Here is a 21918-nt window from a genome sequence, read left to right on the forward strand (position 1 = left end):
TTTTAGGACTCTATTTTAGGAACATTAATTGATTTCTAGGAATAATCAATAAAAAAAATAAAAAATAAAATAAAATAAAACTTGTGTTATTGACCATGACAACAAATTAAAGAAATTCATGTTGTCTTCTTTTATTGCTTTCCTAAGGATGATGCTGAATTTCTGATACCTTTAAACACGGCCTGGTCCACCCCTGCTCTTATGACTAGAAAATAAAGTTTATTTTAAGTTTAAGAAAATGGTCCTGCCAATGAGATGTTTCATTTATTGATTTGTGGAGGCTCTTGAGTTCACTGGTGGTCACATATGATGCCGTGCTCACCTGAGCCGACCAGTGGGGTCGTTATTTGAAGTGCTCGTCTGTAAAGTTGACACTTGACTAGCCTTTGGCGAAAGATGCTTAATTTGTCTCGTTCGTCAGTTCTGCTGCAGTCAAGGGCAGGTTCTCGAGCCTCGATTGTTTGTGATTAAACACTATTGCGCCTATCCGTCGCCATGTCAACGAGGAACCTGTAACCGGTGCCAAATGCAGGCCGGGGATATTTTCATGTGCGGGGAATAGAAGCAGCATCCTCACATGTGATTATGTCTCATATACAAGGGCTGGCAGCAGCTGTGAAACTAGTATTAGAAGGAAGGTAGGAGGAGAAGGCAATGGAGGTGTGTGTATATATGTGCGATTGTGTGTGTGTGTCGGTTTACTGGTGAGGCATTCCGTGGGTGGGCTGTTGAATCCTGCTGGATATAGTGGGCTGGAGAGCTACAGAGCCCTGGATCTCTCTCGCTCACTCTTTCTCTCTCTGTCTTTCTGCTTTTGGTTCTCACATACACATTCACACATGCACATAGGCATTGCTGCAGAGACCCCCTCTCCTTTCTCTTTGGGTGTAGACTTTGCTGTAGCATCACACTTGAATTGGACTTCACAAAGCTGAGGGCGAAGTCTGTCACTTTTGGATCTGGGTGAGGCGGGATACCTTGTGACGTGTCTAATTTTGCTCTTACAAGGTGGAGAAACAAAGAGAGTAGAACGTTTTCTTGTAGAGTTGGATCACATTGAATGCATTTCTCTATCATCTGCTTTTCTTCTGAAGAAAAGTGTGCCAGGGTTCTTCTGGTTCGCGGAGCCAGCAAAGACGTCAAGAACTACCGAGGACAAACGCCCTTTCAGGTACATTAACGTGTTTCTTTGCTTGGCTACTTTTTAATAACTGAAAAAATGTAAATAAGCTTGCTCATGTAAGTTTAGTAAATTTTGTTGGTTTAGTGTAACCCTGAGCGCTAAATGAACTTGCGTTTGTTTGTTGTTCTGTCGCGCAGAGTTCTTAATTAATTAGAATGTCACACAAAAGCACAGGCATTATGTAAGACAGCACTCAAAGAACAATGAGCGTGAGGGTACTTAATCATTTTATTATATTTGTTTGCATGGGTTTTTGGTATCTTCAGATAATTAGGAGTCAAATTTAAGAGAGGGGAAATAATGAACATCAAATCAGTTCTTGTAGTTTTCTTAAATGTTTTAGTTGAAATCAGCAGCTAGTGTTTTTTTTTTTTTTTTCTCGAGAAAAATCTCTGGTTATTTTGTTTGTTTACTTAAAGAGTTTCTTTCTCAAATGTCAGATTGTGACATTCAATAGCTTGTCTGACAGCAATGGACATGATCCAAGTCTGTGGACATGGGCTGATGAGAGTGTTGCGTTTACTGTTCTGTGGCCTTCAATAATGGCTGTGACTGCAATGCCACTAGTCATTAGTGATTATTATTAGAAATATAGCCAAAACCAAAGTAATTTTTATGCCAATAGTCTTTGGCATATTGTCACAAACATTGGCAAAGTTTGACTGGGAAATTAAACAATGTTCTGACAGAAACCTATTAACTCTAACATGTTTATCCCTCAGAAATAACATTAGAATGAAAAGTAAAAGATTTAAAGGGATACTTCACCCAAAAATGAAAGTTCTGTCATCATTTACTCACTTTCAAGTTCTTCCAAACCTGTTTGAGTTGTTTCTTTCTGTTGTTCACATAAGAAGATATTTTGAAGAACGCTGGTAACCAAACAGTTGACGGTAGCCATTGACTTTCATAGTATGGAAAAACACTTGTTTATTAATTTAAGGAGATATTTTGAAGTCATTTGACAGCACACATTTAAAAAATTTAATTTTTGGATGCATTTAATGCGCGTAATTATATCAGTTTTTGAGTTATGATGCCAAAACACATTTTTAAATAAATGATGTAGCCGTTTTTTTGGAGTTCTTAACTTTAGTGAATTGAACGTAACTTGAAAAAGTTGGTGACTGCTAACTCAGAATTCGTGCTCTATTTAAATATACCAGTTTTGAGTTATGATGCACAAAACACTGTGAGCCAGTGGGCAGCCATTTTTGCTAAGTAATTGTTTATGGGGTTTTTTAGTTTTGTTGGCAGTTTTTGGGGGTTTTTAGGAATGTTAAAGGTTTATTATGATTATGTGTTTTTTTATGGGTATTTAGTTTGTTATACTTTTTTTGTGTTATTTTTGCAAAAAGAGCTTGTAACACTCCAAAGAGAAAGGAAAAATTTAAATAGCATAGTATGTATTTATTTAAAGAGGTATATGATGTCACACTTCTCCGTGTGTGAAGACTTTGCGCAGCGCAAATCCGTGAATGAATGTTCCAAAGTGAAGTAAACTTGAACAGATTTCCCCTGCTCAGGGAATAGGGAGCAATGAACACTGTGTAGGGACCATGTCAGTGGGAACACAGTTCATGCATGGAGCTCACTTCTAACTAACTGATTATCTGAATCAGGTGTGTTAACAAAGAGAGATATACAAAATGTGCAAAGCTGGGGGTTGCGAGGACTGGAATTGAGAACTGCTGGTATTTTCATTATAATCCGTAATTATGTCCCCACTGGATGCAACAAATGTCTTGTTTATAATGGGTTTTAATGTTTTTGTGTTGGCGCTCCGGGACACACAGGGGCGTAACACTTCCGTCACATGCTTGAGGTATTCGGCCAATCACAAAGCACTGGATAGCTGGCCAATCAGAGCACACCTCGCTTTTCAGACCGATGAGCTTTGCAAAAATCTAAGCGTTTCAGAAAGGCGTGGCGTAGAGGAGAAACAATAATGTACAGTATGTGGAAAATAATGTGTTTTTTGAGACTTAAACCGCATAAACACATTTCATTACACCACATACACAAAATAATGTTCTTTTTAGCAAACAGCAATGTTTTGAATACAATGCAGAGACACCGTGTTTTCAGGGGAAGCAAACTACAAATGATGTACTTGCAGCTCAATTAAAAATATTTAAAAAATGACATACACATTTACAGGATACAGGATAAATCGTGATACATGAGCTTATAATATTTCATTTATATGATTGATTTTACACTGTGAGATATTATAATAGGATTTTTTTTTTTTCAGATCTAATCTCTTAAGTACCCACTTCTAATTACATTTTTTAAAATTATTTTGAGTTCAGTTGCTATTAAAATAACATAATCCTAACTCATAATCCCTACTCCTCATATTACTATCATAATGAAGTGAATTATTAAAGCTTCAAAGCAAATGCAGATAGCTACTGTAAATAACATGTAAACCCTTTAATAGCAAACACGCCAACATCAATACTGTACTAAACCACCCACATAATAAAAGCTTAACCCTTTGAAATGCATCCTCCTTGACAGAAATATCCGTATCCTTTTTGCTCTTCGCCATGCACATCACATTGCATTTTAATTCATAGTTTGATTTCACAGTGCACAGACCTGTTCATCCAGCAATGTAACATTTAACTTTTATGGTATATATTATAGTCCATGGTTATAGTTTTAACACCTTTTCTGCTTTTCAATGCATTATCCAGAGCGGAAAAAATAATTGGTTTGAATGTATGCCTTTACAGTACTGAAATATGTGTGTTTGTGCCTCAAGGAAAACTGTGGCTTTTATTAGCAAAATGGCACATATCGCAACAGTAATCCAATGGCAAACCTCCAAAATCATTAAAATAGAGCTGAGATGATTAGTTTTGCAGTCGCCTGTACAGTCAAACGCATCAAACCAAACATTAGAAAAACTTGTTGCTGCTTTTTTTGTTGTTGGTTGGTGTCTTTTTTGTGGTTTTTTCTGTTTTTAAAATCTATAGATTTTTGATGTGACTTTTCTCTCCAAACCTGACGTAGGAGTTAAGTGTTTATGTAATGTACATATCAGTGCTCTCCTGATGTGTTGTTTAATGCGCTGTATTATTCATCTCATGCTGCTAAAATCATATTTCACGCCCCGGCGATCGCTCGATCACAACTCATTTAAGCAGCTCATGAAACTTCAGGCTCTCTGCTGGAATGCACCAGTTAAGGGTTAAACAGGACTTTTCCCTGGCAAAATGGAATATGTGCTGAGCAAATTACCGTTACCCTTTTATTCTAAGAATGATGATACAGGGTCAACTGCAAACCAAAATGTTCCAGTTCTTACCCAGCAATGTGTGCTTTCGTCAGTCTGACCACCCAAAAGCTTCTGTGCATTTATTTTTACAGTTGAACAAATTTTTTTACTTTTTTTTTCAGAATTAGTCCTTTATTGTGTCGATTGACTTACCTTTCTGTCGTGTTGTGCTTTTTTTTTATTCATCTGACTTAAGCTCTAAGCTGCAGCCAAGCACAGCATTTCTTTAGAAAAGGAATGCAGTTCTTTTCAAGCTCATTACGTAAATCTTAGCAACTAATTTAGTGTAATGTGAATGAAGTCTGTGTTTTATCACTCTTAGGAATACACTACTCCAAAAGCCACAAGAGTAATAGGTTACTGTGCCTTTGTGCACCATTTAAAACCCAGTTTTGTTCTCATGACCAGACTTGGTGACCAGACTGATGTGTAAATTATAGATCTTATAATAGACTGTGTAACTTTTTAAAGGGTGGTAAAATTAAAGCCATTAAATAGAAAGGAACCTCTGCTGAATGGGTAGTCATGCTATTGAAACTTTTTTTTGTTTCGTTGCTGTGAAGACCCTTTTGAGGATATGTTAATCTATGCAGGGAGTAGTTCACCAAAAATTTAAAATTTATTCACCCTCCTGTTGTTTCAAACCTGTATGACTTTTTTTTTATCTAATGCGAAAGGAGATATTAGGCAGTAAGTTCATGCTGCACTGTATTATGGTATTTATGCAGACGTTAAAAAATTTGGGGTCAGATATTTGTGGTTGGGGTAAGTTTTTTTTATTTATATACTTTTATTTAGTAAGGACACATTAAATTGATCAAAAGTAACAGTAAATACTTTTATAATGTTACAAAAGATTACAATTTCAAATAAATAAATATTAAGCAGCACAACTGTTTTCAAGGTTGATAATAATGAGAAATGTTTCTTGAACAGCAAATCAGCTTATTAGAATGATTTCTGAAAAATCATGTGATACTAAAGACTGGAGTAATGGCTGCTGAAAATTCAACTTTGCATTACAGGAATACATTTATTTTTAAATATTTTAAAATAGAAAAAAAATCAATTTTATTAATATTTCACAATATTACAGTTTTTAAATTAATTAATTAATTTATTTTTAATCAAATAAATGCACCTTAGGTGAACAAAAGAGACTTATTTCAGAAACATTTTTTTTTAAAAAAAAGGTTTTTGAATGGTAATGTATATGATACTTTTTTTTTCTTTGTGAAAAAGTCTTATTTTTGATTCAGTGGGTCGGACTGCAGGCTTGCTGACTCAGACACTCTGTTTTATGTTGTTTGTTCTGTCCTTATACTACCAGTAATTCATTTATTTTATGCAGCCTCAACCAAAAAAAAAAAAAATAATATTATTAATTGTTGACCACAAGCCAGTGATGAATCTAATATGCCTTATGTTTTTTTTTTGTTTTTTTTTTTAAGGTGGCAATAATTGCTGGAAATTTTGAGCTTGCGGAAATCATAAAGAATCACAAAGACGCTGATATTGGTAAGTGGCATAAACTCACCTTTCTTTGTTTGTGAAAACCACCTTATAACCTAATTTTTTATGAATTCCAGAAATGTTCCTTAGCTAGATGTTCAAACTAAGTAAAAAGGGACAAGTAATAAAAGAAATCTCGATCATATAATCTGAGTTTTTGTCCTATCCATTCACATTTGCATTTAGCAACAGAATATTTATTTGCTGGGTTGCCCCGCCCACAGTGACATTTCATTGGTCCAAAATCCTGCTCCCAAAAGTCTTAAAGTTTTTTATCTGCTGCACATAAGAATTAACACAGGGTTGCAGTGCAATGTAAAGCAGGATATAAATGGTTAAATATATGCAGGAAAACCATATCCAATCAAAATTCTGTACACAAATAGATATTAAAAAGGATACCAACTGTCTGGAATTTAGTATGCACACATTACAATGATATAATCACTGTTGGGTGTTTTGAATGCTAAAGTATGAAACAAAGTTAGACTCTAGACAATTATCTACAGAACAAAATTTTAATCAAGTCATTGTACAATTCATGCTTAATTAATTGTTAGGGAATTAGTTTTGGAGGAGTATCAATATTGCTTTGTTCTGATTGACTGTGATTGTGTTGTGTCATGGGACTTTCAATTTGGATGAATAAGTTACATTTTGCTAGAAACTTGTTGCATTGCGTCATGCCAGGTTAGGCTACAGTGTTATGAACACCCCTAAGTTCTTGATTATACTAAAAATGAGCATGACCAAATAATTTAAAATGCTATTCCTCTGCAAAATGTCCTGAGAGAGGATCATATTTATTAAGGTATATAATATGATCCAATTATCAGGCAGGCAGCTGATGCTGCAGGTGCAAAAGTTGTAATATTCACTAAAGGCTAACATAAGCTAAAAAGGGCTTCCTCTATTGCTTCTAGTGACGCAACAGACACCGTCTCCAGCGGTTCACATAATTATGCAGTGTTATAATGTTGGGCCTCAGCAATTTGTGCCTCTAGGGCCCCTGAAGTGACTCACTTTAACTTATAATTGTGCATTTGAACATTAAGTGAATATACAAGGTCTGTTTACTGTTTTGGTGGTCTTTTTTGAGCATATGCAAAATATATATATAATCTTCCTGTGAGGTCTTACTGTATATAATACATAATATATAGTAAGTCATGATTATGTGTATTCGGCAAAATATCTTGGCTATAAACAGATGACAAATGATTTTTGTTTTTTTTTCCTCGCGTGGCACTCTCTACTCCCACAGCTCTAACACATGCAGCAGATGTCAGTATTAATTTACCAAAAGTAAAATGCATCCGTATATTTTTCTGACACTTTCAGCCACACTCTGAGGAATCCAGTGATTGAATGCGCTCGTTTCAATTAACGGACCGCATAATCATCCGCCTCATTAAAGCTAAGAAAGGCACAACAGATTTAATTAATCATTAGACATCATTAAATGAAAGGATTTGGATGAAATGAAGTCTGTTCTGGGTAAATACTGTAAGACTTTGAAGGACTTCACACACCACGGATGAGTCCGTATATAATGTAGAATGGAGATAACATGACATAAATAACTCATTTACATATTAATTATTCATGACAGCTATTTTGCATGTACATTTTCACTGTGTTCCGCATCTAACGTGTGTTATGCTTTATAAATGATGATATTAGTGATATTTGTTTGCCCCTGAAGGTTATATGCACAGGCATTGCTGATTGTCGTGGCACCCTATAGATGATTTCATGTGCCGTACCCAAGCGTGAGCGTTACTCAGTGGAGCTGACCTACATAAGCTGCAGACCTTACAGGAAGAGGAGACTCATACATATACACGCACACTTGCACACCAGCAGAATTCCTACTATTTCCTGTACTGAATTTAGGCCATTATCAAGTCCTAGGTTTTTTTTCTGATCAGAATTGTCACGTTCAAGTTTTTTGTCACATTTGTCCTGGTTTTTCTGGCCTGCAATGCTAATCTTCGTCTCACTGACGTGCCATAAAATTGTTAACCTGCTTATTGAATGACATTGAGTGACTTTGATTGCTTTGTCAGTTCATTTTCCCTCTGTATTAATGTAAAATTGAAATGTGGGATAACGTTTCCAGGACTATACTCTTAAAAAAAAGGTTCTTTATTGGCATCAGTGGTTCCGTGAAGAAGCTTTAACATCCATGGAACTTTTCCATTGCACCAAAGTTTCTTTTTAGAGGAAGAAGGGTTTCTGAAGGTCTTATAAAAGGTCTTTACAATTTGTTTTTTCACAAATGAAGGCCTTAAAAGGTCTTAAATTGGAGGAGAAGGTCTTAAATTCATAAAGTCATTGCATTAAATATTACATGCACTGTAAATCTTCCTCAGGATTTTTGTTTTGATTTCCAATTCAAATATCTAATCACCCTTAAATCAAGATACATTTACTTGAGATGCAAACTGAACAAACATGTGAAGTCTTGTTTTCTGAGAAATGGAAGGAAATTAAATAAGTGTTTATGCTTAAAACAAGAACAAATGTCTGTCAATATCTGCACTTCCATCACCCTGTTTTCTTATGTGCATTTTGAAGTATCAAATCAGAAACTCCAAATTTTGGGGAAAAAAATCCCTTAATTCGCAAAAAGTTTTTATGCTTGTTTTAGGTGGTTTTTTTAATTGTGCGAAAGGTGTTTATGCAAATAATGGGAGATGGAAACGCATTTGTAGAATAAATTAAACCAAGCGCATCAAAAAAGTCATGCGACTTTGCGCGAATGGAGGGGATAACTTGACTAACCAGCAGAACGATCTCGTTGCACAGCATCTCAAATGTTATTTTGGTCATTCTGCAATGCCTGAGTCAAAGTCTGTCGTCAAAGTATTTCTGTATAATTGCCTCCCAGAACTGTCTTACATGACTCCATTGCCAAACAGCAGGCATCCACCTCCAAAAGCAATGGCCGCATTTACTGTGTTTCACTCTTGAGGCGCAAGTAATTTATTATTCATTTGCTCCTCCTAGTATACTTTTAGTGATATTTAGTGCTAGTTTATAAAGGAGTGACACTCTTGTTCTTTTTGACTTGTTTTATTCACATAATTTAGTTTTTGCAATATTCCAATTCGGTGCACAAGTTAAATTCACTTTGGATGGAAACATAGCTGTTGGGGTATTAACTTATTTTCTCTTTGAATTAAGTTGATTTTTTTTTTTTTTTTTTTTTTTTTTTGAGCCCACTGGCAGATGTTTGTTTTTGTTTTAACCACAAACTCACTTCATTTTGAACAATTTCTCATAAAACTTATGACATTTTGCTTTTCAAGTAATTGGTTGATTTAAAAACCTTTGAACATTTGCACTGGAAAAAAGACAAGAATACAGAGGACGAACATCACTTTTTCTGCAGAATGTACAGTAAAAGTTATTTTAATATATTATTTTGTAAAATGAATGATTAAGTAATGGAGATCTGTTGGAAGTTGTATTTTCAAACTTTGAAGTGTTGGTAAGATAAGACCTTTACATTTAGAGACCATATTGACTTCCATTCAATTTATTCCTTTCTTTCCATTACTTGGTCATAAAAAGTCTTGAATTTACTTTAATAAAACCTGCAGAAACCCTGGTTCTTCAGACTAGTAAACTGTATTTGACACTAAAAAAAGACGTGTTCCAAAAAACTGTTCTCTTAAAGGTTCTTTGGAGAACCTAAAATGCATCTTCAGTGGCATTTCTGCAAAAAAATAATTCTGGAACCTTTATTTTTGAGAGTGTAGCTGGAGAATAGAGCTGACCTGAAGTGGAGATGTAAGGCCTAGCATTGCGCATCTTCTTTGCTACAGCTGTCAGGTTTTCCTTATACCCTTTGGTAACAGCTCTGACAGAAACACAGAGATTCCATCAACGTAATATGGGAATCAGCAGGCTTCTGAATGTTTCAATCTCAGCCGAAAGGAGCCTCTGACGGAACGAACCGGTTGGCCAGCTGTGCGCTGATATTGCTTTTATAAGGTTTTGATTGAACAATCTTCAATAGTTGCACAGTTTGCCGTTGTGTCTAATGCGTCACTCAGGGAGGAGACAGGAACGGCTTGTTATTTTAGTGCGCATAGTAGCAGGGGATCTGGTAATTACGTGTCACATGTTAGACCACAGCGGAGGGCACAGTGTCAGAGCTTTGAACTTCACAAATTCGAACTGAATGGGAAGGCTTTGCATTTTTAAACTCCATCGAAATCCATTGGATTTTTTTGTTTGTTTATGTGCTGCGTCTCCACCATGCCTATATGTTTAAAACAAGCACTGTAGTTATGTATGTAAATGGACGTCCCATTTAATGCCACCCGGTGGTTGCCATGGTTCCCGGATTCACACAATAATTGGCTTAAGGGATGTGAGTTTGCCTTGTGTGCACTTGTCGCGGTTGAGAAGCCAAGGAGGTCTCGGAGCCTGGCTTATTATCGACTTACTTGTTAAAGCATATGAAATGGCGCCGATTTCAAAGAGCACTCAAATATTGTGTGAATTATGGAAGAAATGCATGTATATGTGCAAATGCACACACACACACACACACACACACAGAGGCTCATATTGCATTCCGCCAGTCTATATTAGATATTGGGGCGGCTGAGAAATATAATACACCATCTTGAGTTTTAATCATGGTTTATAAACAAGACCAAATTCAAAGCATGACAGAGTGATGGATTTCAGTTCACCACCCAAGTTCAAACCTACCCCAGCTTCGATCGAATAGGTTGAGCTCTTTGGTTTGAGATACGGTTTCAAGTGCGATTTAATGACTATTGATTTAATGAGAGTGTGGATACCAGCTGCGGTGGCCGGCGCTTCTGAGGTCCGGAGGAATTGTTTGTTACATAGAGTCTTTAATTGGGTGAAAATGTCTATACATCTTTAGCTTCACTCTGGATGGGCGAATGATTTAGAAATTGCTGACACATAAGAAAGGATGTTTTCTTTATCAGGAAAGATTAATCAAAGCCACCGAAGCAAAGGCGATTGGCACTTTTTTAAGGCTGGGTTGTTAATAGCATGAGCAGAAGAATGAGAAGAAAGCAAAAAGAAAGAGGAGGCTGTCCGTAGAGAGTTAACTCACAGGGTTTGCTTTGGGTTATTTTAAAGTGGAGCTTGTTTTATTTTGAAACATGGCCATATCATAACCGCTCCCTGAAAACACATTCACAGCTCCCACTGGGAACCAGTTTCAAACGATTTTGCCGCTTATGGTGTTATTACTTGTGTGAGAGTTGAATTAGATGTGAGAAGCTGTCAGTTTTATCATTTTGCTGGCTCATTAGACCACAGAGATGGAATTGAGATGTCTAATGATGCACAAATTATGTTGGATTTATTGTTTTGCTCTGTCCATCCCTGCTATGTACAAGTCATCCAATCAGCAGTGTACATTTGAAGACATACAGTGGGGTCCAGAAGACATTAGACACTCTTGAAAATCTGGGATTTTGGATTATTTATTTATTTATTTATTTTTGATTTAGTTCAATTAACAAAAAATTATTTTAGTTTCAATTAAGTATAACAACACTGTTGGGAAATCTATTTTTGATAAACAAATCTAAACAATTTGTGAATAAAATTCTCCAAATAATTAATTAATTAATTAATTAATTCATGTAAATAACTTTTTATGGATAATCAGGTTTTGCACAAACTTGTGAATTTCATGTCAGATTGAATAATGCTGTCATTAAAGAAGCAGTCTAAACCAAATTCTGAAGTTCATGTTTATTTTTAAATTCAACTTTTCACAAATTTTTATGCTCTATTTTTTTTTTTTTTTCATTAGAATCTAGAGCAAAATGTGAAGATTTGCACTAGTGGTCTCAGACTTTTGGATCCCTCTGTAGATTTATCAACTCCATATCCATATATATGCTGACGACATCATAAACTGACACAGGTTTTAATATGCAAGAATTCCTTCCTTTTTGTTTCCTCAAAGATCTTTCTTTTTTTTCATCTCATGCCAGAAAATGGGAGGAGGGGGAAAAAAGAGAGAGAGAGGGAAACAGAGCTTGAGAAGCAATTGTGAATTGCTAGTGTGAAAGGACAGCCCACATACATGGGTAACGGGAGAATTCACAACCCGGCAACTTGCACTGACTAATTTAGACATCCATCCCTGGGTTGCTTAGCAACACTTGGTGGCTTGATTCCCATACAGCTGTTTCGGCGAGCCAACAAGGGTTAAAATCCATAATCAATAACACCTTCTCATTGTCGCAAGTTCATTCAAGAGTCTTGATTGCATGTTTGGTGGGTGGTCTCCAGCAAATTTTAAAAACCCTTCTGATGATATTGCCAGCCACTGATGGGCCGAAATTGAAGAATTTTGGGGCAACTGTGTTTATCTCAGTACTTCGTGTCATAATGGTGGTGTTTTGAATCAGATTATCCCAGTATGGTCTTGTCACACAGCTGATTCAACAACACACTCCAATCAGTCTTCTGCCTTGTCTAACTAGAGGAATCCAAACAGTGGGAGGCTTGAACTGATAGTACAGTGAATGATTTGGTGGCAGGGAGAGAGTGATGTAGAGGAAGAGAGATAGAGAGAGGAAAGGAGGCGGGGCAAAACGGAAAGAAACTGAGTGCGAGCGAGAGAGTTAGTGTGTATGTATGTGTGTCAGCGAGAGAGAGAGAGATAGAGCGAAGAAACGTGCGAGGCTTGTGCACTCTGCTGTTTCCTCTCACAGTCACAGACGGCATCATGTGGAGCGGGCACTGTCACCACAGTGCTTGCCTTCTCCGTAACCCTCTCTGTTGTGCTTTACTGACCGAGGAACCCCAGTCCAGGAGAACCTGACCTTCTGTTTCCAAGTTCCTCAAGGCGAAACGGACATTCCAAGGAAGTTATTAAACTCAGAGGAGATATGAAGTCTTTACTGAATGCCTTCAAGAAAGAAGGTAAGAGGTGATCTTTTGGGGTTTTGAGAGTCTAGAGCAGGGTTCTCTGATATTGGGTGACTTCTGATCCATGGGATTAGTGCTCAGAACTCCAGTCTTAGAGCCACACAGACTTTTCTTGTGTGAGGAAAAAGTCTTTGAGTTCTATCATATATTATGACAGATTATAACGAAAGTTGAATCTCGTGAGACCAAGAGTGAATTAGTCTGAGGTGTAGAGAACATCACTTTAAGAGAGTCATTTCCTTCTGCAAGGAATTCAATCAACTTCATGTTGATTTTTAATCTTCTTGGATTTTCCAAGAGTTCCTCAACATATTTGTTCTAACTTTCCTATAGTTTCGTTTATTGGTATTGGTACTTTTTTATATTTAGAATGTTGCAGTTGGAATGTTGCCACTTCATCTGCGTGTCCAAAACCAAGGTGTTGTTTTCTTGTGATATTATCAATGTTGGTTTCTTTTCATTGGCAGACTTCATGTGGCATCACCTGCCACATCAGTGGGGGCTGGGCAGAGCTCTTTACGGTTTGTGGGGGTTGGGTTTGTACATTATTGCCTTAATGACCTCCCTACAGTAGCCTTTTAAATAATGAACAGGATAATATGTATCTCTGAGACTGTTTGTCATAACCTGCCATGACAGTGAAGGTGATCTAACTGCTCCAGGTTGCCATTACATCAGCACAGTGGTTTTGTTTAGTGGCGTAATTCTCCTCTATGCTTCTCCTGCGTTATTTTTCAGAATATATTTATAGCATTTTTTCTCACCCAACAAGTGATATCTAGTTCATGTGTGAACTGTGTCTTTCAGCGGCCTAGTGTTTCTAAGAAACAAGCTCCTTTGGATAAACGTCTTCCTGAACCACCTTTAACATGGCAGCAGATTAGTAATTATAGGCATTCATCATGCATACAGTGCGATCAGTGAACTCAAGGGATTTCCCAATGCCCAAGAAGGGGGGTGTTGTGGAGATATAGGCTTCATTTGGTCCTGAAATGTGTGCATATCACCTTGGAACCAGAGAAGTTGGCTGCTGTGGGTGTATGTCTCTGGAGACCAAAGTGATCGGCATAGTCTTGTTGTTTAAGAAACAAAAAAACACTTTGTTTACTGTATTAAAGGAGTACTAAGATGTAACTTTGTTGATTTCCACAAGAAATGTATTTGACTCATCTCACAGTTTGAAAAAAAAAATGCTTTTACAAAGTCTACTGGGCATTGAAGTAAAAGTTATAGCTTAAGTTGGCGTTTGTTTGCACTATACTAGCAACAACAAACTGCTTGTTTTCAGACAGGTTTCCCAAACAGTCTGCCATTGGTCGGCTAAAACAGATAGCTCCGCAGCAAATTCTATTTGGTTGAGCCAGTGTTACTACAACATGTTGGCCATATTTTTTATCAATATACTTTTTAAAAAATAAAAATCATGCTCTTTCATAATACAGCAAATAATGTAATCCTTTACAACTTGAAATTTTAAAATGCATTAGTATATGAAAATATAATCCCTGATTAATAAATGCTGGGAAAGTATTGTTTATTGTTAGTCCAAGTTAGTTAACTAATTTTATTGAACATAATTGTACAGTGTTAACAAATTATTTAGCTCATTTAACCTAGATTTTTCCTTTGACTAGAATTTGACTATGGATTTAGATGTTCAACATTGATTCAGTTCTGACAGCAGATGACATAAATTCAGCAGCAACTAATTTATTCATTAATTCAATAAATGAGCATCAAACTAGGTGATTGTGAACTTGATGAGCAGACAGCATTTGGTCTTTTAATGTGACAGAGTTCTTTGTATGTAGTAAAAAGTTGAAGTGCAGTCTAGCAGCTTGTACTTGAACACTCGTTACAGTGCTCTAATTATTGTCACTTTCAATTGAATGAAGGACACCTAAAAAAGCTGAACTACTTTAAAACAGACAGAGTAGTTGAAAGTCCACTTCACACTGTGTATAAACAGTCTTCATTTTATTTAATCACTTTCTTTCTTTCTGTATCTCTCCCAGTGCCTTTCCGGGAGGCACCGGGAGGCACGGGTCGGAGCAAGCCACTGCAGCAAACGGCGCCGCAGCACCAGGGTAGGAGCACTCTTGCTGCCCCACGTGTGCTGCTCCGCTCCAACAGCGACAACAACCTGAACGTCAACAAGCTACCGCTGGACCGCTCTCGCTCGCCCTCTCCTGCCGCTTCCCCCCTGCGCAGCCTCTCGCCCCGCCACCCCCAGCAGATGCAGAACAGCCCCAATGGCACGGTGAAGACCATGGCCCGGGGGGGACGCTCCGCCCGAAGCCGTTCCCCTTCCCTGGGCCGGCTGGGGGAGGGAGACACACGGAGACAGACCCCTCAGCGCCACAGCAGGTCAGTGGCTGTCCCAGAAGGAAGCAATGGGACTTGAGGTGACTACTGTCACTGTGTCCACGTCTTATTGTTTGTCCAGTTTTGTGTGGGTCCCTCTTGTCCAGGCTGGAATGTGTCCTTTTCTGTGAGGACAAACTTGTTTTTATCTGTTGCCACCAGAGGCCTTATTTATGGCAAATCTGTGTTATTTTTATAAGGACATGTGTGGATGCAAATAGGTCAAGTGTTGGGAATTGGTCTATGGCAGGGATCCTCAAATCTGGACCTCGAGATCCACTTTCCTGCAGAGTTTAGCTCTAACCCTAATCAAACACACCTGAGCATGCTAATCAATGCCAATCAATGTCTTTAGGATCATTAGAAAATCACAGGCAGGTGACTTTGATCAGGGTTGGAGCTAAACTCTACAGCACATTGGACCTCCGGGGCAAGATTTGAGGAAGTGGGGTCTATGGGATATGGACTGGACCGCAGAGATGCCTGTTTTTTTTTTTTTTACATGTTACTTTTTGGAGTTTTCAGGATATTAGATCCATAATTAAGGCCTCTGAATACTATAACGATAATGTTTTCAAAATATTTCTAATTCTATGAGAATGGGGAAGTTCACACCATAACAATTACAAAATAGAGGAATGGTATCAGTGGAATCACTTTCAGAGGGATTTTTCCAGCTGACCAGATCTCCAGACTGCACCTAAAACGGCTGCATTTGTGACCAAAAAAATTAATTTGCGAGAGAAGTTTTTCCTTAAGATCACCACTTGCGACATAATAAATTGACATGGTATGAACATGGTATGGTTGTTTTGCGATCACATCTTTTGTTATGTTAACGTAATAAACTGAGACGTTGCACATCAAAGATTTATTGGAAAAACAGTCAGCACAAGAGAGATCGAAAATGACGGAGACTTGCAAAGTAACTGAAGCAAAGCAGTGTCTGTTTCGAACATAACTTGAACAAACTACAACAGGTAATGCTGTCAGCTGTGTGGACATTAGCAATGTCGTTAACAACTCTCATTTATAATCAATATTAATATGGCTTTTTGTTATCAAGATCTTTAGTCTGTGTTCTGTTAATGAGTGAACTTCATATAATTTGTAGCGCACTTGCCGTCCAATAATCACAATAAGCTTTGTGCTCTGTTAACTTTTAATAAACAAAATATCAGCCTTAAAATTAAGCTAAATTCATAACGAAATTCAAACAATAAAAAACATTTTGCTATTCATTAATGTAGCATAAGTGATCGCTTTAGTGCCTCAGTTCAAGCGGCACGTGAACTCATCATATCTTTCTCTTTACTACTATATGAAATAAACATGAATGAACATCCAAAGGTATGTTATAAGATACAGTACAACTTAATGAAATGTCTCATGTAATCGCTCGTTCATTGTTTCAAACTGCAGAAAATGTGTAAAGCTTATAAACAATGCCACATAACAATCATTTACCTCAGAATAACCACTCGCCGTCCATAAGCTCATTAGTCAGCTAGAAAACATAACCATAATAAGGAGGATTTTGCTTAATGTATGCACTATATTACATATTTTTACTTAACCTTACATAAGAAAGAATGCAAGGAGCTAAAGATAAAATTCAACACCACCTATATAATTGCATTTTACTAATGTAGATAAACAGATGGGATGTGTGCAAGACATATGATGACATTTATAGGATGCATTGAGGAGGAGCCCAAACTACACTCAATGGCCAAGTGATGCTGGCATAGTTGTGGTCTTATAGTAGCACAGATTCTGTGTAATGAACAATTCTTTGAGACTGTATAGTTCTCAAGTTGGAAAAGACATTCCCACTTTAAGTGAACCTTTTTTCTGCAAGACGGATTAAAATTAAGATAAAGGTGAGACATAAACAAATGACCATATGACTGTTAAAATAAATAAATAAATAAACACATACATAAAACACGTTTATTCTGTGGCACTTAAAAAAATAATTTGGTGCTTTGTTTCTTATATGAGCCAGTGGCTCCTTAATTGCTTTTTTTGTGGGTCTGGAGCCCTGCTGATAGCACATCAGAATTCTTGGTGTGAATGGACCTTTAGATGAGTATTTATGTGTCTATAAGAGATGGAAATTTGAGAAGCAAAAAAATAAAAAAAGGCTTGAAATTCCAAATAGGCCCTTCAACTCATGTTGATCCAAACCTGCATGACTTACTTTCTTCTGTGAAATACACAAGAAGATATTTTGATGGTTGTTTGTTTTTGCCCATAAAATAGAAGTCAGTGGCGTTCAAAAAAAAGTATCAAAGTATCATCTTTTGTGTTCTTGAGGAAGACGAAATGCTTACAGGTTTAGAAGATGAGGGTGAGTAAACAATGACAATTTTTATTTTAGGGTGAACTGTCTCTTTAATACAATTTAATACAGGCATTCTATACTGAGAATATAGTTTAGCAGGATGTAAAACATATACCATAATCATACATTTGTTGGGGAAAACCAGAAGAAATATCCTATTGAGTGAGTATTTAATATGTAAACGTTGTTCAGTGTTTTTAAGTGAACAGTCCTTCCCTTGGCGACTTATTGAATAATGAATAAACTATTAATTTTTAAAGTGCATTGTATTAAGATAAAAGAAAATGTTAAACCTCCTTTAGTTTTTTTTTATGTAAGCATAACTTTTATATAATTTTGAAAAGGGTACATTTTAGAAATAATTCATATTGAAAAATATATGAAATTAATTTTTTAGTTTTTACAAAAGTAAAGGGATTGTTCAACCCAAACCAACAAAGTATGTTCTGTTTTCTCACCCTCAAGTTTTTTTCATTTTTATACAAATCTATTCTATTGCTTCAGAACACTTGGTATGTGCTATTTATATAATATTTTTATGGTGCCTTTGGTTCCTTTTTGACACTTAATAGCCTCAGTGCCAATTTAATGTTATTATAATGAAAAGAGCAGCTGGGATATACTTCAACATTTCTCCTAATTTGATTCACAAAAGAAATCAGTCACACTGATTTGGAACTACATGAGGGTGAATAGATGATGACAAAAAAATGTATAACAGCATATAGACAACTACAGTATGTGACTTCAGCATTGAATGGCACATATGAAACCCATGCGATTTGCTTATGGCCTTGAAAAGAAACAGCGACAAATATTTGGACATCTGTCTGTAAAATAACCTGAGCAGCCAGGGTTTGGTTGCATTTGCAATGCGATATGCACCTGATCCAGGATGGGTTTGGACAGATGCCCGGGCTGTTGTTTTTTTTTTAGCTTTGTGACTTTGGGTGTAGAAGTGCAAAATACAAAGATGCAATATGGAGACTTGGCAAACAATTAGGCCACAGTGAGAGGCAAGAATCTGCTCAGAAAGACAGAGAGCATGTGTGTTTGTGTGTGGCCATGCATATATATATTTCCCTGTGAGTGAATGCATGCGTGGGTGCTTGTCATGTAGTGAAAGTTCAGGATGCACGTGTGCATGAGTGTGTGCGCTTGTGTGTGTCTCTGCGCATGCATGTGTGTCGGTGGGTGTGCGAATCTTGTCACTCAACAGGGGTTCTAGCGTGAGAGCAGACTCAGTACAGTAAGTGGGCCAGGCCAATTACTCACTTCCACTGCAAAAAACTCCTCTAATTAGATGTCATTTTAAAAAGGAAGAATTAACTCCTCTGGTATTTGACCCTGTTCTCCTCTCGTTTTTCATGCTGCAGCCTATATAGATTCGTTTGTTGTGCTAGACGTGTTTTACAATGGCATTTACGCTGCTGATGCGGGCCAGCCTGAATAAAACCGGACAACAACCGAAAACAAAGACTACACATCTGGTCTTTTGGCTCAAAAATGGGGTCTTCGATTCCAGCTAGTGCCAGTGTGGAACCCGTGGAAATATCATTGGCTTCCGTGCCTGCATGTGCAGCTCAAATGGAACGCTATTCCTTAGTTACAGCAGCAGTTGCTATGGCTATGTCCGTATGTTGTGTGTACATGTGTGAGTGTGTCACTTTCGGTCGGTGTCTATGTGTCTTCTGGTGTATTAGATAATGTGGCTGCTCTTCAGAGGCTCAGAATGGAACTGAAGCAGATGTAGTCAGTTGTAGCGTCATATTGCCATTTGTCAACCGCTATAAACAAGGGAAATATGAGACACTCCATCTCGTGCCAGTAAAGGTCATGTTGTAGATACAGCATGCCACTTGTTTGGAGTTGTTTTGAAGATCTACCCATGTAAACAAGTACTGTGGTATTTACATTTAGTTTTGTTTTTTTTAAAGATTTTTCAAACTACTTAAAAAATCTATAGTACTACAAAGGTGTCTAAAAAGGTAGACATAATACATACATACACACATGTAATTAATATTCACATTTCATTACATATGTTTTTATATAGGGAAAAACTGTGTATAATATTATTTAAATATATTTTTTATAAATATAAAGTTTTGCTAGGCTACTGTGTATGATTTTTTATTTTTTTTTTAAATGTAAAGTTTTTTTATGATGATGAATAAGTTTTTAAAGTATTTTTGTGGTGTTTTGTGAAATTTTGAAGAGTTAAATGAAGCCCGATTTAGACTGAGCTAAGTTTAATTCTATATAAACGTTGATAATTTCATTGTAAGAATGTGCAGTTATGTGCTAGCCAAGCGTTTGCAATAGCAGCTAATCTGCCACTGTTGTCATATTTTGATTGCTGTTTCAAAATCTTAAAGATGATGAGACCTTATTTCCTTCAAGCTTGATTAAAAATAGACCTGTGGATATGACTATACGTGCAGCGCTTGAACCGATTTCTAACACTTACTGGCCTTGTTTCCTTCCTCCCTGTTTTGCATAAATACCTCAGCCCACATTAACTCTTTTTTGCTGTTTTCCTCCAAAAATAAGATGCGAAGCGCAGCTTATGTAATTGTCTTTGGAAGAAGCTGGATAAGAAAGCTTCGCTGCTCGGTTTTGACAGCTAGTTACATTGGCAGACCGGTTGGCTGCCATAGGCGGTGCTCTAAATGAGTAAGCCACTCATTTATGGTTTGCTGAAATATGCTTGTTTTTATTCCAGCTGGTGTAGATTCTGTACGTGAGGCCATTTGAAAGTTGATTATTAGATATCAATAAGCTATATAAGCGAATAAGGATTTTGTTTTATTAAGGATTTATGCTTATTCATATAACTACAGTTGGTAGCAAGTAACTTATATTTCTGTTTTGTTTTTGTTTTTTTTGCTTAAAATATTGTTGTGGTCTTTTTTTTCTGAGATTTTCAGCACTTAAATCTGATTGGCTGAACAGATTTGCTGCAGTTTGTAGCTGGGAGTTAATTTTGCAGCGCTGTGCAGCCGATTTAGTTTGCTCTTAAAATATGGCACAGTGTGCTGTTTGCATCATATTTCATATGGTTATTTTCTTACAGCTGTTCCAGATTGTTTTGCCACTTTTTGGTATTCTCCATTTATCATCACAATTTTTGCACATTTTTCATTTTAAAGTAATAAACCAAGTGTATCAGTTTAGGACTGTTTAGTGCATAAACACTTTGCTGGCTCCAAAAAAAGCACATCACATCTGTATCATCTACGTCAAGCTTTATTACGTAAGAAGGCTAATCTGGGTGTGTTGACTTTGGGCGGTGACATTGAGAGGTTCTCAGTGGAGGCTTAAAAAAGCAGGAAGCACACAGAGGGCACATGTAGGTGCTTTGTCCCAATTTCACCTGCTCCTATAGGCTGAAGTCACCAGATGCAATGGGGACCTTGAAAGGTTGTGAGGTAGGGCATGTCATGTGTGAACAGGAAGTTGCTTTTATGATGCCATATGTTTTTTATACCAGCAGCTGTGTTTCATAATGCCAGAATTCAGGTTTGTGAATACACTATATTTTTCTTCATTCCATGGCCATTTTAACCCTGAATTGTACTATTTTTACTTTACTTTGCTATTTTTTTGTAAGTATTATTATTATTATTATATTATTCACACATATTTAATCAACTTTTTATTTTTCTTCATGGTACTAAGCATTCTGTGACCTAACTTCAATATTAATAGAAAAGCAGAATTTTTTTTTTTTTACTGTTATTTTTTTTTTAATTTTTTTTTTTTTAAACCATCTGAAATTGCTTTGCATTCGGCCATCCTCCTGGCCTTCCTGTGAAGCTGGGCTTGCATTTATATGTTAAACTGAAAGCAGGGACAATAAGGATTTGTGCCTCTGAGATTATGCATGTCATCTGAAAACTGGATGTTCTTTTGCAGTGAGAGTTTCAATGTTATTTTTAAGCCCATCGCGCCCTCATTAACACCTTCACTAACAACATCGTCGAGACTGTTCTTTTGTTGAGTCTTTAATGTCAGCATTTTTCTGGAGAACAAGTTGTTTTTGGTTGTTGTTGTTTTGTTTTTTTGGATGTTAGCCGTCTGCTCCCACTGAGTGGATGAAGTTACACTCTGAGTCACTTCAGGACAGGGCTCAGCTGCCATGAACTGGATAAGTTAATGATTCAGCCTGGCCCAAGGCTAGACTCAAAATTTCTGCTTGTAAGACACAAGTCTAGGAGCACATCTTGGCTTTAGTACATTTATGGTGTCTATCCAGCAGAGGGAGCCCTTATA

The 21918-nt window shown here is 36.9% G+C and overlaps 1 protein-coding gene across 8 annotated transcripts in view; it reads left to right on the forward strand.

The window, feature by feature from the left end:
- The first annotated feature begins 564 nt into the window (after window positions 1-564).
- Window positions 565-21918, forward strand: part of LOC109052670 (SH3 and multiple ankyrin repeat domains protein 2-like) — a 60389-nt gene continuing 39035 nt past the window's right edge. For 3 of the 8 annotated variants that reach the window (XM_042715226.1, XM_042715229.1, XM_042715231.1), the window contains exons 1-3: window positions 566-1171; window positions 5924-5990; window positions 14948-15299. In XM_042715226.1, coding sequence (XP_042571160.1) covers window positions 1061-1171; window positions 5924-5990; window positions 14948-15299 — 530 coding nt within the window. In that variant the 5' untranslated portion in view covers window positions 566-1060. Of the gene's footprint in view, window positions 1172-5923; window positions 5991-12546; window positions 12927-14947; window positions 15300-21918 lie in introns of those variants that run through there. The other 5 variants (XM_042715225.1, XM_042715228.1, XM_042715227.1 and 2 more) reach the window with 4 other exon arrangements.

This window comes from Cyprinus carpio, chromosome A25 (assembly GCF_018340385.1).
Source record: "Cyprinus carpio isolate SPL01 chromosome A25, ASM1834038v1, whole genome shotgun sequence".
NCBI lineage: Eukaryota > Metazoa > Chordata > Actinopteri > Cypriniformes > Cyprinidae > Cyprinus > Cyprinus carpio.